Source organism: Panthera uncia, chromosome D4 (assembly GCF_023721935.1).
Source record: "Panthera uncia isolate 11264 chromosome D4, Puncia_PCG_1.0, whole genome shotgun sequence".
In the NCBI taxonomy this organism is placed as follows: Eukaryota; Metazoa; Chordata; class Mammalia; order Carnivora; family Felidae; genus Panthera; species Panthera uncia.
In genome coordinates, this window is record NC_064807.1 from 24,164,559 (window position 1) to 24,178,098 (window position 13,540).

Here is a 13,540-nt window from a genome sequence, read left to right on the forward strand (position 1 = left end):
AGGGAAACAAAAGCAAAAATGAACTACTGGGACCTCATCAAAATAAAAAGCTCTGCACAGCAAAGGAAACAATCAGCAAAACTAAAAGGCAACTGACAGAATGGGAGAAGATATTTGCAAACGACATATCAGATAAAAGGTTAGTATCTAAAATCTACAAAGAACTTATCAAACTCAACACCCAAAAAACAAATAATCCAGTGAAGAAATGGGCAAAAGACATGAATAGACACTTCTCCAAAGAAGACATCCAGACGGCCAACCAACACATGAAAAAATGCTCCACATCACTCACCATCAGGGAAATACAAATCAAAACTACAATGAGATACCACCTCACACCTGTCAGAATGGCTAACATTAACAACTCAGGCAAAGACAGATGTTGGCAAGGATGCGGAGAAAGAGGATCTCTTTTGCATTGCTGGTGGGAATGCAAGCTGCGCAATGCAGAGTGGTGCAGCCACTCTGGAAAACAGTATGGAGGTTCCTCAAAAAAATTAAAAATAGACCTACCCTATGACCCAGCAATTGCACTACTAGGCATTTATCCAAGGGATACAGGTATGCTGTTTCAAAGGCACACATGCACCCCCATGTTTATAGCAGCACTATCAACAATAGCCAAAGTATGGAAAGAGCCCAAATGTCCATCGATGGATGAATGGATAAAGAAGATGTGGTATATATATACAATGGAGTATTACTCTGCAATCAAAAAGAATGAAATCTTGCCATTTGCAACTACGTGGATGGAGCTAGAGGGTATTATGCTAAGCGAAATTAGTCAGTCAGAGAAAGACAAATATCATATGACTTCACTCATATGAGGACTTTAAGACATAGAACAGATGAACACAAGGGAAGGGAAGCAAAAATAATATAAAAACAGGGAGGGGGACAAAACATAAGAGACTCAAATATGGAGAACAAACAGAGGGTTACTGGAGGGGTTGTGGAAGGGGGAACGTGCTAAATGGGTAAGGGGCATTAAGGAATCTACTCCTGAAATCATTGTTGCACTATATGCTCACTAATTTGGATGTACATTAAAATAATATTAATAATATATTATATTATTAAATATAATATTAAATATAATATTATAATAAATATTAAATCAATAAATAGTTATTAATAATTATTATTAATAATTAACAATTAATACATTAATAAATAATATTAAAATAATAAAATAAACTATAAAAAAGAGAAAAATCTAAGATGTTTAATTTTTTTTAACTGTTTATTTTTATTTTTGAGACAGAGAGAGACAGAGCATGAATGGGGGAGGGTCAGAGAGAGGGAGACACAGAATCTGAAGCAGGCTCCAGGCTCTGAGCTGTCATCACAGAGCCCGACATGGGGCTCAAACTCACGGACTGTGAGATCATGACCTGAGCTGAAGTCGGACACTTAACCGACTGAGCCACCCAGGAGCCCCAAAGATGTTTAAAGAAAGAATCCAGGAGGGGCGCCTGGGTGGCTCAGTCGGTTAAGCATCTGACTTCAGCTTAGGTCATGATCTTGCCATCCGGGAGTTCGAGCCCCGTGTCAGGCTCTGTGCTGATGGTTCAGTGCCTGGAGCCTGTTTCAGATTCTGTGTCTCCCTCTCTCGCTGACCCTCCCCCCGTTAATGCTCTGTCTCTCTCGGTCTCAAAAATAAATAAACGTTAAAAAAAATTAAAAAAAAAAAAAGAAAGAATCCAGGAGAAAAGAAAAAGTTGAAAAGATTGAAGAAAAAAAGAAACGAGATAAAGCACATACTGCTTAGAATAGTATTAACTGAAGATAAATGTTAACTACTGCTATAATAATTACATTATTAAGACTGAGTACTTCAAAGAAATTAAGAAAGTAATTCCATTTACAATAATATCTAAAAGAATAAAATATCTGGAAATAAATTTAAGCAAGGAGGTAAAAGACTTGTATAACGAAAATCAGAAAGGATTGCTGATAGGAATTAAAGAAGGGGGGCTCAGTTGGTTAAGAATCCAACTTCAGCTCAGGTCATGATCTCACAGGTTCCTGAGTTCAAGCCCCGTGTCAGGCTCTGTGCTCACAGCTCAGAGCCTGGAGCCTGCTTCAGATTCTGTGTCTCCCTCTCTCTCTGCCCCATCCCCACTAATGCTCTGTCTCTCTCTGTCTTAAAAGTAAATAAAACATTTAAAAAAATTAGAAATTAAAGAAGACCTAAATAAAAGACACCCCATGCTCATGAATAGGAAGCCTTAATATTGTCATGTGGTGTCAGTATTCCCTAAGGACTCTACAGATTCAGCCTGATCCATATTAAAATTCCAAAGGCCTTTTTTGCAGAAATGGAAAGGGTGATCCTTAAATTCATATAGAATTGCAAGGGGCCTCAAATAACCAAAACAATCTTCAAAAAGGACAACAAAGCTGAAGGATTTCTTTCCAATTTCAAAACTTACTACAAAGCTACAGTAGTAAAAATAGTATGGTACTAGCATAAGAACAGACATATACACAAATGGAATAGAACTGAGCTAAGAAATATATCCATAATACAGTTGATTGATCTTTGACAAGGGTACCAAGTCCATTCAATGGGGAAAAAATAGTCTCTTCAACAGATGATGGTGGCACAACTCAATTTCCACATGCAAAAGAATGAAGTTGGACCTCTACCTCGCACTATATACAAAAATTAACTCAAAATCAATCAATGACTTAAGTATAAAAACTAAAACCGTAAAACTCTTAGAAGAACACAAAGGGGGTAAATCTTTGTGACTTTAGATTTGGCAGTAGAATCTTTAAAGGATACCAAAAGCACAAGCAACAAAAGAAAACATAAAATGGACTTCATAAAAAATTTAAAATTCTGCTGCATCAAAAACTATTTTCTTTTTTTTTTTTTAACATTTATTCATTTTTAAGAGTGAGAGAGACAGAGCATGAGCAGGGGAGGGGCAGAGAGAGAGGGAGACACAGAATCCGAAGCAGGCTCCAGGCTCCGAGCTGTCAGCACAGGGCCTGACGCGGGGCTCACGTCCCCTCAAGTCACAGACCGCGAGGTCATGACCTGAGCCGAAGTCGGACACTCAACCAACTGAGCCACCCAGGCGCCCCTCAAAAACTATTTTCAAGAAAGTCTAAGGGAACCTGGGTGGCTCAGTCAGTCCGACTTCAGCTCAGGTCATGATCTCACAGTTCATGAGTTTGAGCCCCACATCGGGCTCTGTGCTTAGAGCTCAGAGCCTGGAGCCTGCTTCAGATTCTGTGTCTCCCTCTCTCTCTCTGCTCCTCCCCAACTCATGCTCTGTCTCTCTCTCAAAAAAAATAAACAAAATATTTTTTTTACCTTGCAAATCTTGCAGACAGGAATTCACCTGCTGTTTAAAAAAAAAAAAAAAAGTTTAAAGACAACCTACAGAATGGGAAAAATTTATAAAAGTCATGTATGTGAGAGAGTTTAATGTCCAGAGTACATAAACAAACTCCTACAAGTTAAAAATAAGAAGATAATCCATTTAAAAAGTAGACAAAGAATGGGGCGTCTGAATGGCTCAGTCGGCTGAGCAGCCGACTTCAGCTCAGGTCATGATCTCACAGTCTGTGAGTTCAAGCCCTGCGTCAGGCCCACGTCGGGCTCTGTGCTGACAGTTCAGAGCCTGAAGCCTGCTTCGGATTCTGTGTTTCCCCCTCTCTCTGCCCCTCCCCTGCTCACACTCTGTCATTCTCAAAAAATAAGTAAACATTAAAAAAAAAATTTTTTTAAAGTAGACAAAGAACTTGAATAGACATTTCTCCACACAAGTAATACAAATGGCCAATAAGAACATGAAAAGATGCTCAACATCATTAGTCATTAGGGAAATGCAAATCAAAACTACAATGAGATACCACTTCACTCACACTTGGATAACTATAATAAAAAAGAAACAGAAAATAACACATGTTGGCAAAGATACAGAGAAATTAAAACCCTCACACATTGCCGGTGGAAATGTAAAATGGTGTTGTCACTATTGAAAATGGTGGTTCCTGAAAAAATGAAACATGGAATTATCATATGACCCAGCAATTCCACTCCTCGAACTTAAACAGTTAACTTACAGGTCGATTTTTACCACAGTATGATTCACAGTAGCCAACAGGTGGAAGCAACTCAAGTGTCTACCAACAGATGAACGGATGGACAAAATGTGGTATGTCCACAAAACAGAATATTACTCGGCTGCAAAAAATAATGAAGTTCTGATACATGCTACAACACGGATGAACCTTGAAAACATTATGAAAAGTGAAATAAGCTAGACACAGGCTAAATCTTGTATGATTCCATTTTTATGAAATAGCTAGAACAGGCAGATTTAGAGAGACCCAAGCAGATGAGAAGTTACCAGGGCACTGGGGGAAAGAGGAGAAAAGTTTTGAAAACAGCTAGTGGTCTCAGTTATACAACATTATGAATGTAATCAGTGTCATGGAACTAACTGTACACTTAACTTGATTAAAATAATAAATTTCATGTCTATTTTGCCAAACCTTATAAAAATTAATAATGTAATATACCCAAACCCACTGAATTGTTTATTTTACATGGGTGAATTGTATGGTATGTGAAGTATATCTCAGTACAGCTGTTAAAAAAAAAGAATCAGTAACTTGGCTTAAATTATGTTCCAAGTCTTGGGTTCAGCTTAACATTTCAATAGAAAAGAGCCCGGTACCTAATGCTAGATGAGTATTTGTTATTGCTGTTGCTATGATCATGATCCTCCTCCTCTTTTTCAAAAAAGTCCTGTGAGGTAAGTATGATTGAGGCCATTTTTGATAAGAATAAACAGACTCAGAGAGGGTAAGTGATTTTCTCAATAAACAATCCAGCCAGGAACCGAGAAGGCTGGGATTTGAACCCATGCTGGCCTGGCCCCAGAGCCCAGGCTGACACCATTAGTTCCTCCACAGCCCAATCCATTCTATAGAACTGCTGGGCATACAGGTCTGATCACTCGTCTGTTCATTATTAATGAAATGATACTATTTTACCTTGTGCTTTTTCCCATGATGTCACATGGAGGTCAAAGCACTTTGGAAATGGGAAATCCTATCAAATGTCAGGTATTTTTTTGGAAAGTCAGCTTTATGTTTTTGACAGCCTCAAGTAAAGTAAAGGTCCTAGTCAGAGAAACTGTTATCACTGTACCTACCTTCTTCTATGAAGCAAAAGCCTTCAAGACAGTACTCAGAATTCAATAAATAGGTTTTACTATGTAAATGAACCAAGCATTGAGTGAATGAGGACAGCAGCCAAGGAAAGGGCAAGGTCAGATACCTCAGAAGCCAAGTGGCTTCATCAGCCATGAGCCATTTAACATTTCATACTTATGCTTGCAGGAAAGTATGACAATATTACTTTGATTTTTTGTTGATCCCGCTGAATTTCTGCATCCAGTTGCTTCCTTTTTTCATTTTCTTCTCGAAGTCTCTTTTGCAGCTGTACCTTTTGATATTTCATGTGATCTACATTCTGCTCTAGTTCATTAGCACGTTTCTCATTTTGGATTGACAGTGATGCCAATTTCTTACTATTTTGTTGCTTCTTCTGTAAGACCTGTGAGCATATGGAATATTTCAAAATGAAAAGCTGAATCTCCCACAGACCTCAAGTAAACTTAAACTTTTCATTCTATGGCGAAGGTAGGCATTTGCCTAGATTTTCGTTACTTTTGATAGGTTCATAATTGTTTACTACATGTCTACTTTTACAATTGGGCCACGATCATAATTTTCACCAGATACAGAGAATGATGAGACTCCCTGAAACAGACAGCCAAACAGAACAAATTTGATGTCTCTGCTTTTTTACTGCGTGTTTTAGTTTAAAAATGATACAAATTAAAAGAATATAAAACTGAACTATATATTTAAAGACTTATCTCTGACCCAAAATCTACTGTCCTGCTCCCGACACAAAATTACCAATTTCTTAAATATTCTTTCAGAAATAATTTATATGCATGCAAATGAATTCAGATATATTCTAAACAGACTGATTTTCACCTTCCTTTTTTTCCACTTATCTTAGAGATCATCTCACAGAGATCTGTTCTTTTTATGTGATTGCAAAGTAGTCCACTGTGCTCTTCTTTTATAACCAGCTATAGCCTAAATAATTAATCCTGGAGTTAAGATGATCAGTACAGATACCGTTTTCCCTGACAGTGACCAACGTTATAATTATCAGTTTAATTATTTGAAATAAAGCTTCTCCTCATCTAGCTCAAATATAATTGAATAGCATAAAAAATGTTGAACATTTACTAAGAGTTTATACTAATATAAAATATCAGTGTTCCAATTTACTCCTGAGCAAACATATTAAACGTGTATTATGTGTCTTAGCATTGCACTAAGTACGTGTTACGTTACATAAAAAGTTAAAGTGAGGTCATTTGTAAATTATGCAAACTACAATTAATTGTTCCCTTTATTTTGGCAGTAAGTTGTCGGCAAAAACATATTTTGTTTAAACTCAACTAGGTATTCACAGAGGCACTGTAACTTACAGCACTACGAAAACTGTAGTCTGTGAACCAGTACTAGTCCCAGACTCGTTGTTAGCCTGCACCGCTAAGCATGCTATCGGATTCAGCTGACGCTGTTTACGTCAAGCCTTTTTTTTTTCCAAATACATAACATTTATTATTAAAAAAAATTTTTTAATGTTTATTTATTTTTGAGAGAGAGAGAGAGAGAGTCAGAAAAGAGCAGAGAGAGAGGGAGACACAGAATTCAAAGCAGGCTCCGAGCTGTCAGCACGGAGCCTGACGTGGGCCCAAACTCACGAGCTGTGAGATCACGACCTGAGCTGAAGTCGGATGCTTAACCGATGGAGCCACCCAAGCGCCCCATATGTTAAGACTTCTTTGATGAAGGGAGCTATGCTCCCATTTGCCTTTATCTCGTCAGAGACCAAAAACAATCTGCAGACAAACTACTTTGAGTACCACTAGCTTGGAGACCACAGGACTCTGTAGTTTCCTATCCGTAAATCTGGACAGTGGCTTTGCCACACTTACTTTTGATAGTAATTGCAATACTGCAGCAAAAATGATAATATTAGCAGTTTGGTGTCTTTCCACATAATACTGAAGGTATAGGTACTGATAATCTTATTTAAAAAGTAAGATAGGTTGCCGTCATCTTTTGTATTTATTCCACACATGCTCAAAAGTGCACCTTTAATGCTATTAGTATTAAAGAATTAATGCATCATATAGGTCTCTGTATATATCTTGACATAAGAATACACATTTTAGGGGCACCTGGGTGGCTCAGTCAGTGAAGCATACGACTCTTGATTTCAGCTCAGGTCATGATCTCACGGTTTATGACACCAAGCCCTGTGTCGGGCTCTGTGCTGACAGCATGGGGATTCTCTCTCTCACTCTCTCTGCCCCTCTCTTTCTCTCAAAATAAATAAATAAAAATTTTAAAAAACCAGATTTTAGATTTTTTAAATTAAAACAATTTGTTTTAAAAACTGAAATAACTTTATAATACTAATAAAAACACTAGTATTTCAACATTTAAAAATGGTATGAGGGGTGCTTGGGTGGCCGTTGGTTAAGCATCTGACTTTTGATTTTGGTTCAGGTCATAGTCTCATGGTTCGTGAGATCGAGCCCCACATTGGGCTCTACTCTGACAGCATGGAGCCTGCTTGGGATTCTCTCTTTCCCTCTTGCTCTGCTCCTCCCCTGCCTGTGCTCTTTCTCTCTCTCAAAATAAATAAACATGGGGCGCCTGGGTGGCGCAGTCGGTTAAGCGTCCGACTTCAGCCAGGTCATGATCTCGCGGTCTGTGAGTTCGAGCCCCGCGTCAGGCTCTGGGCTGATGGCTCGGAGCCTGGAGCCTGTTTCCGATTCTGTGTCTCCCTCTCTCTCTGCCCCTCCCCCGTTCATGCTCTGTCTCTCTCTGTCCCAAAAATAAAATAAAAAAAAAAAAAACGTTGAAAAAAAAATTTTTTTTAAATAAAAAATAAATAAATAAATAAACATTAAAACTAATAATAATTAATTAAATAAAAATGGCATGAGATGTTAGCATACTGAAAACTGTTACTGTCACCTCCACTATGAGATTCTTGAGCTATTCTACCTTTTTACAACTTAGTTTCCTCATTTGTAAAACAGGGTAAAAATATTCATTCTAAAGGGGTAAATAATGATTAATACTTGTGAAACATCTGGTATGTAGACACTTAGAAGCTGGTAACTATCATCCTCCTCCTTATCGTCCCCATCCCCACTGGGTGTACATGAATAGGTCAAAAGCCCAGACATTTCTAAAACTACATGGGAATCCTGTTTCAGTCCTCGGCTGTATGGGATATTTCTTTTGAGCTTAACTGTGTTCTGTGTCTTCTTTCCTTTCCTTATCAGTCCTCTTAGCAGAAAAGAATATGCAACAAGAAACACGGAAAACAAAAAAACATGATAATTCTCAAACCCTATTAATAGCCTTTCACTTAGAGGCATCTGAGTGGCTCAGTTGGTTAAGTGCTCTTGATTTCGGCTCAGGTCATGATCTCATGGTTTGTGGGATTGAGCCCTGAGTCAGGCTTTGTGCTGACAACGCAGAGCCTGCTTGGGATTCTCTCTCTCTCTCTCTCTCTCTCTCTCTCTCTCTCTCTCTCCCCGCCACCTTTCCTTCTCTTCTCCCCTACTTGCACTCTCTAATCTTTCACTTAATCTTTTAATTCAATCATTTTAGCTGTGTGAAACTGAACATATAATCTTTGCTAAATCCACAAACAAGGCTTAAACCATACATGTATATGATACCCCTTTAGAAACCAATCATTCTGGCTATTATTGAGTATAAGAATTACAGTCAGAACTGAAGCTTGGATATAAAACTATGAAATTATAAGTAAAATTTCATAATAAACACAAAGGAAAAATCTTAACTGTTTTGTTCTACTAATATTTTGTTAAAAGGAGTATTTTGTTAGACATTGCAGCCTTAATTTTAAGGGTCAAGAAGTGAAAAAGAACAGATCCCAAGACTCTCTGAGGTGACCTGCTAAATGGAAATATGTATTCTGAAAACAAGTACGGTGAAGGAAAGTAGCCCTCCTCTAAGTAGTTCACACGTTAAGTCATACTATTTTAACTTTGTGTTGAGAGGCTACTTAGCTAAACATTTTAGTGGGGATGGCCAGATGTTGGAGGTGGCATTAAAAACCCTAGAAGGGGGGTTCCTAGGGGGCTCAGTCAGTTGAGTGGCAGACTCTTGATTTCAGCTCAGGTCATCATCCCAGAGTCATAGGACCAAGCCCCTGTGTCAGGCTCTGCACAAAGTGTGGAGCCTGCCTAAAATTCTCTCTTTCTCTCTCCCTCTGCCCCAATCCCCCGCTCACGCTCTCTCTCTCAAAACAAAACCAAACATTTTTTTAAAAACCATAAAACCCTAGGAGGAGGGATTTGGTTTTTGTTCTGTTCATATGCAATGAACACAGCCCTTGTTGAGAGTACAATTGTGGCACAGTTTCAAAAATAAATAAATAATGCTCTGAATAGGTGAACGACAATTCCATTCTACCTACAGTGGAAACAACATTAAAGTAAATAGATTATGAATGAAAAAAAATGGAGACAACATTCTAGCAGATTCATTATAATCAGACTAACAAAGCACTCTGGTCATCCCAAAAGCATCTGAAAACGGCTTAATTATACACAAAATCTTTCTGTAATGGAATATTTCTCATAGAATACAACTTTTAACGGTAGCCGCTTCTGAGGCAATAGTTAAATCCGGCATTAGGAAATCACGGATGAGATGTAGGAGTCAATTACTAACCTTTCGTAAAGCAATCAGTTATGGTTTCAGAAAACTATCTGAAATAATTAGCATTTGTGGCATGTCTACAGAATGCCATATACATCCCAGATGTTTTATATATATTCCTTAATCATCAATCTTTTGTCCTTCAGAAAAGAACACAACTTCTGCGGTTATCTTTATTTCTTACCATGGTTTTTGACAAAAAGTTTAAAATAATACACTTTTCAAACAAAGGATGTAGTACCCAGATAGAAAGCAGGCAAATCTGCCAGCACACCGGAAAAGAAAAGCTGCCATCCAGTTCCTCCTGCTGGGAAAAATTGAATCCTACTTCTTTCCTAACCAGGTACACAAGCAGTAAACCCCTAAGGAAGTTTGCTCAATCACATTTTTTAAATTACCTGGACTCTTAGCTTTGCGGCGTCCATCTTTTTGCGAAACTCCTTCTGTAATTTTACCTTCAGGGCGATATCAGAAAGATCTTTGTTTTCTAGTTCCTGCAGCTGCTTCTCTGTTTCAGTTAATTCCACTTTCGCCTGTTCTGCTTCGTGCTCAAGTTTTGTTACTTTCAGAGAATACTGTTTGCTTACAGACTTGGCATGGTTACCTTCACCACAGTGATAACAATTAGAAAGCATGTTAAAAAAAAAAAACAAACAGCCAAGTAAAATAACAAAATCTTTAAAATGCTCTATTCTTCAAAATCCTGCTGGGCAGTATATCTATTTAAGGCAGAGCATTACGTATCCAGCTGTCCCCACCCATCTCCATCAAACACAACTTGCCACCTGGCCTCTTAATAATTAGTTGCTCAATGGCTGTTCCTGTCTGGTGCCATTCCGTCACAGGTTCATCTTTGTGTGTGTGTGTGACATTTCTGACTTTCTGAATTTGCAGTGTAGCTTTGCGGGCAGCAAACTCCAGGTAAGAAAATATTTGGGGTGACTCTGGCTTTTTGCTAACTACACTTTGGTTTCTTGCTACCTTTAAATCTTTTTTTTCCTAGTATGAAAAATTCCCAACATATCAAAAGTAGAAAACTAATATGATGAATGATGAACCCCCCATCACTGAGATTCAAGAGTTATTAAGATTTTGCCATAGTTGCTTTATCTATGTCTTTCTTCTGTTTTTATTTGCTTAAGAATTATAAAGCAGGGGCGCCTAGGTGGCTCAGTCAGTTAAACGTCCAACCTTGGCTCAAGTCATGATCTCATGGTTCATGAGTTCAAACTCCACATCGGGCTCGCTGCTATCAGCACTGTGCCCACTTTGGATCCTCTGTCCTCTCTCACTGCCCCTCTCCCACTCATACACATGCTCTCTCTCTAAAAAAAAGCCAGGGGCGCCTCAGTGGCTCAGGTCATGATCTCATGGTTTGTGGGTTTGAGCCCCACACATTGGGTTCTGTGCTGACAGCTCAGGGCCTGGAGTCTGCTTCAGATTCTGTGTCTCCCTCTCTCTCTGCCCCTCCCCCACACATGCTCTGCCTCTCTCAAAAATAAACATTAAAAAAAAAAAAAAAAGATGTCATCTTACCTATACATACTTCAATACATCTATATCAAACACGGACATAGCCAAAACTTCTTTCACACCTAACAATATTAATCCCTACCTGAATCTATTCAGACTTCCACAATTGTCTCAAAATGTCTTTTACAAGTGGTTTATTTTAATCACCATCCAAAAAGGCCCACAATACATTTGATTGTTATATCTGTTATGAAACTTTCATTCTAGAGCTGGCCCCCTCCTTTTCCACTCAACTAAACTTGTTAAAGATGAATTCTTTTTCAATGCTTTTCTTATACTTGGAACAGAGATGAAAAAGAGTATAGATATTTCTGTATCTCTCTTCATTCTAAGCTACTAGGCCCTAAAAGTTTGGTTTTAATCTGTTCTGAGTAGTCAACTTATCCTTGAACTAGACTAGCAAACCCATGGCAATGGAAAACTGAATCCAAAGCTCATGGGATGAATAATTATCAGGGCCAGTTTGTTCTGCTACCCTGAAAATCTCTAATTTTTATTAGTAAAAAGGAGTTACTGAACTAAATGCACTATGAGTTTTCTTCTGTCTCTATAACTCTCTGATTATTTGACTAACATTAAAATGCACATGACTACTATATTTTAATTAATTAAAGACCCCATATATTGCTCAACACACCAATATTTTATGAGTCACAGAGAAAAAAGGTACAGTGCCCATTATACCAGTTACATGGTAAAATGCCAGGATGCCACTGATGGTAACGGTGCATCCTGATTTCAGAGATATTCAAATGTGAAAGAATGTGATTAGAATTGATGAAATACAGTATAGTTGTCACTTATTGTTGGCTGAAATAGTTGCTACTGGGGGGAAGTCTTCGGTGAGGAGGATTTGAAAAGCAAGCACACGTTGACCCTTTTTCTCATCACCATCCCTAAGGACAGCTCCAAACTGCCCTTGGTTCTCGTAAGTAAGAAGAGGACCTTCTCTGTGTACATTCAGGTAGCCTCTATTTTGAGGCAACCAGGATAAACATACTGGGCTACAAGAGCGTGCTCGTTTAGTGAGAGATCTCATGATGGTGTGACCTATCTAAAAATCATTTATTCCAGAAGGTACATATCCTTAACTTTCACAGGCAGTACCCTGATGGAGAAGCTATTTAAACCCCTAAATCAGGGGCGCCTGGGAGGCTCAGTGGGTTGAGTGTCTGACTTCGGCTCAGGTCAGGATCTCATGGTTTGTGAGTTTGAACCCCGCGTGGGGCTCTGTGCTGATAGCTCAGAGTCTGCAGCCTGCTTCAGATTCTGTGTCTCCCTCTCTCTCCTGCTCATGCTCTCTCTTTCTCTCTCTCTCTCAAAAATAAACAAACATGGAAAAAAAAATTTTAAATCCTAAATCAGTTCCTAGACATTCCTATGAGAGATGTACTGGCATTGATCCTGCCTATGAGGAAGGAACATAGTCAAGCTCAATTAAACATCTGGGACCCCGTCTGGGTGGCTCAGTCGATTAAGCATCAGATTTCGGCTCAGGTCATGATCTTGCTGTTCCCGAGTTCAAGCCCCACGTCAGGCTCTGTGCTGACAGCTCAGAGCCTGGATCCTGTTTTGGATTCTGTGTCTCCCTCTCACTCTGCCCCTCCCCTGCTCACTCGCTCTCTCTCTCTCTTGAAAATAAATAAACATTAAACAAAATAAAAAATAAAAAAAACAAAAAACCCATCTGGGACACCTAGGCCTGGAACAGTATATAGCACATTCATCACTAGGACTGAGGAAGGAAAACACTTTGGCACAGCAGTTATGGAGTGGAGGATAAGAGACGCCAGCCAGACAGAAAACAAGCTCATCAGAAAGAGGAGGGAAGTGGGAAGGCAAGTTGCCCTAGGAGCCACCATAATTCATGTAATCTGAGGGTAATTACAGCCTTGGCTTAAGGAAAAGGAAGATGATATTTCCTTCAGTTCCTTTAAATGGGACCAATGTTCATTGGAACTGAGAAAAAACTCTTATCCCTTCAATTCCTTACTGAATTTCAAAGCAGTCAAAGCTCACACTTTGAGTCTATTGGGGGGGGGGGGGGGGAAAGCCTGAGATGTGCTTTCCGAGGCAAGCCTGATAATGTAGCTAAGGGTGAGGGGAGGATGTGGGACATATGCCCAACCAGGCAGAATCTGAGACTAAGGGGAAGAGCTAAAAGCTTGGCTCACTG

General features: G+C 38.9%; 1 protein-coding gene across 4 annotated transcripts in view; it reads right to left on the bottom strand.

The window, feature by feature from the left end:
* KIF27 (kinesin family member 27) overlaps positions 1-13,540 on the bottom strand; it is a 92,769-nt gene that overhangs the window by 33,206 nt on the left and 46,023 nt on the right. For all 4 annotated transcript variants that reach the window (XM_049650353.1, XM_049650203.1, XM_049650120.1 and 1 more), the window contains exons 10-11: positions 10,230-10,435; positions 5,390-5,587 (exon numbers count right to left, since the gene is read on the bottom strand). In XM_049650353.1, coding sequence (XP_049506310.1) covers positions 5,390-5,587; positions 10,230-10,435 — 404 coding nt within the window. The remainder of the gene's footprint in view (positions 1-5,389; positions 5,588-10,229; positions 10,436-13,540) is intronic.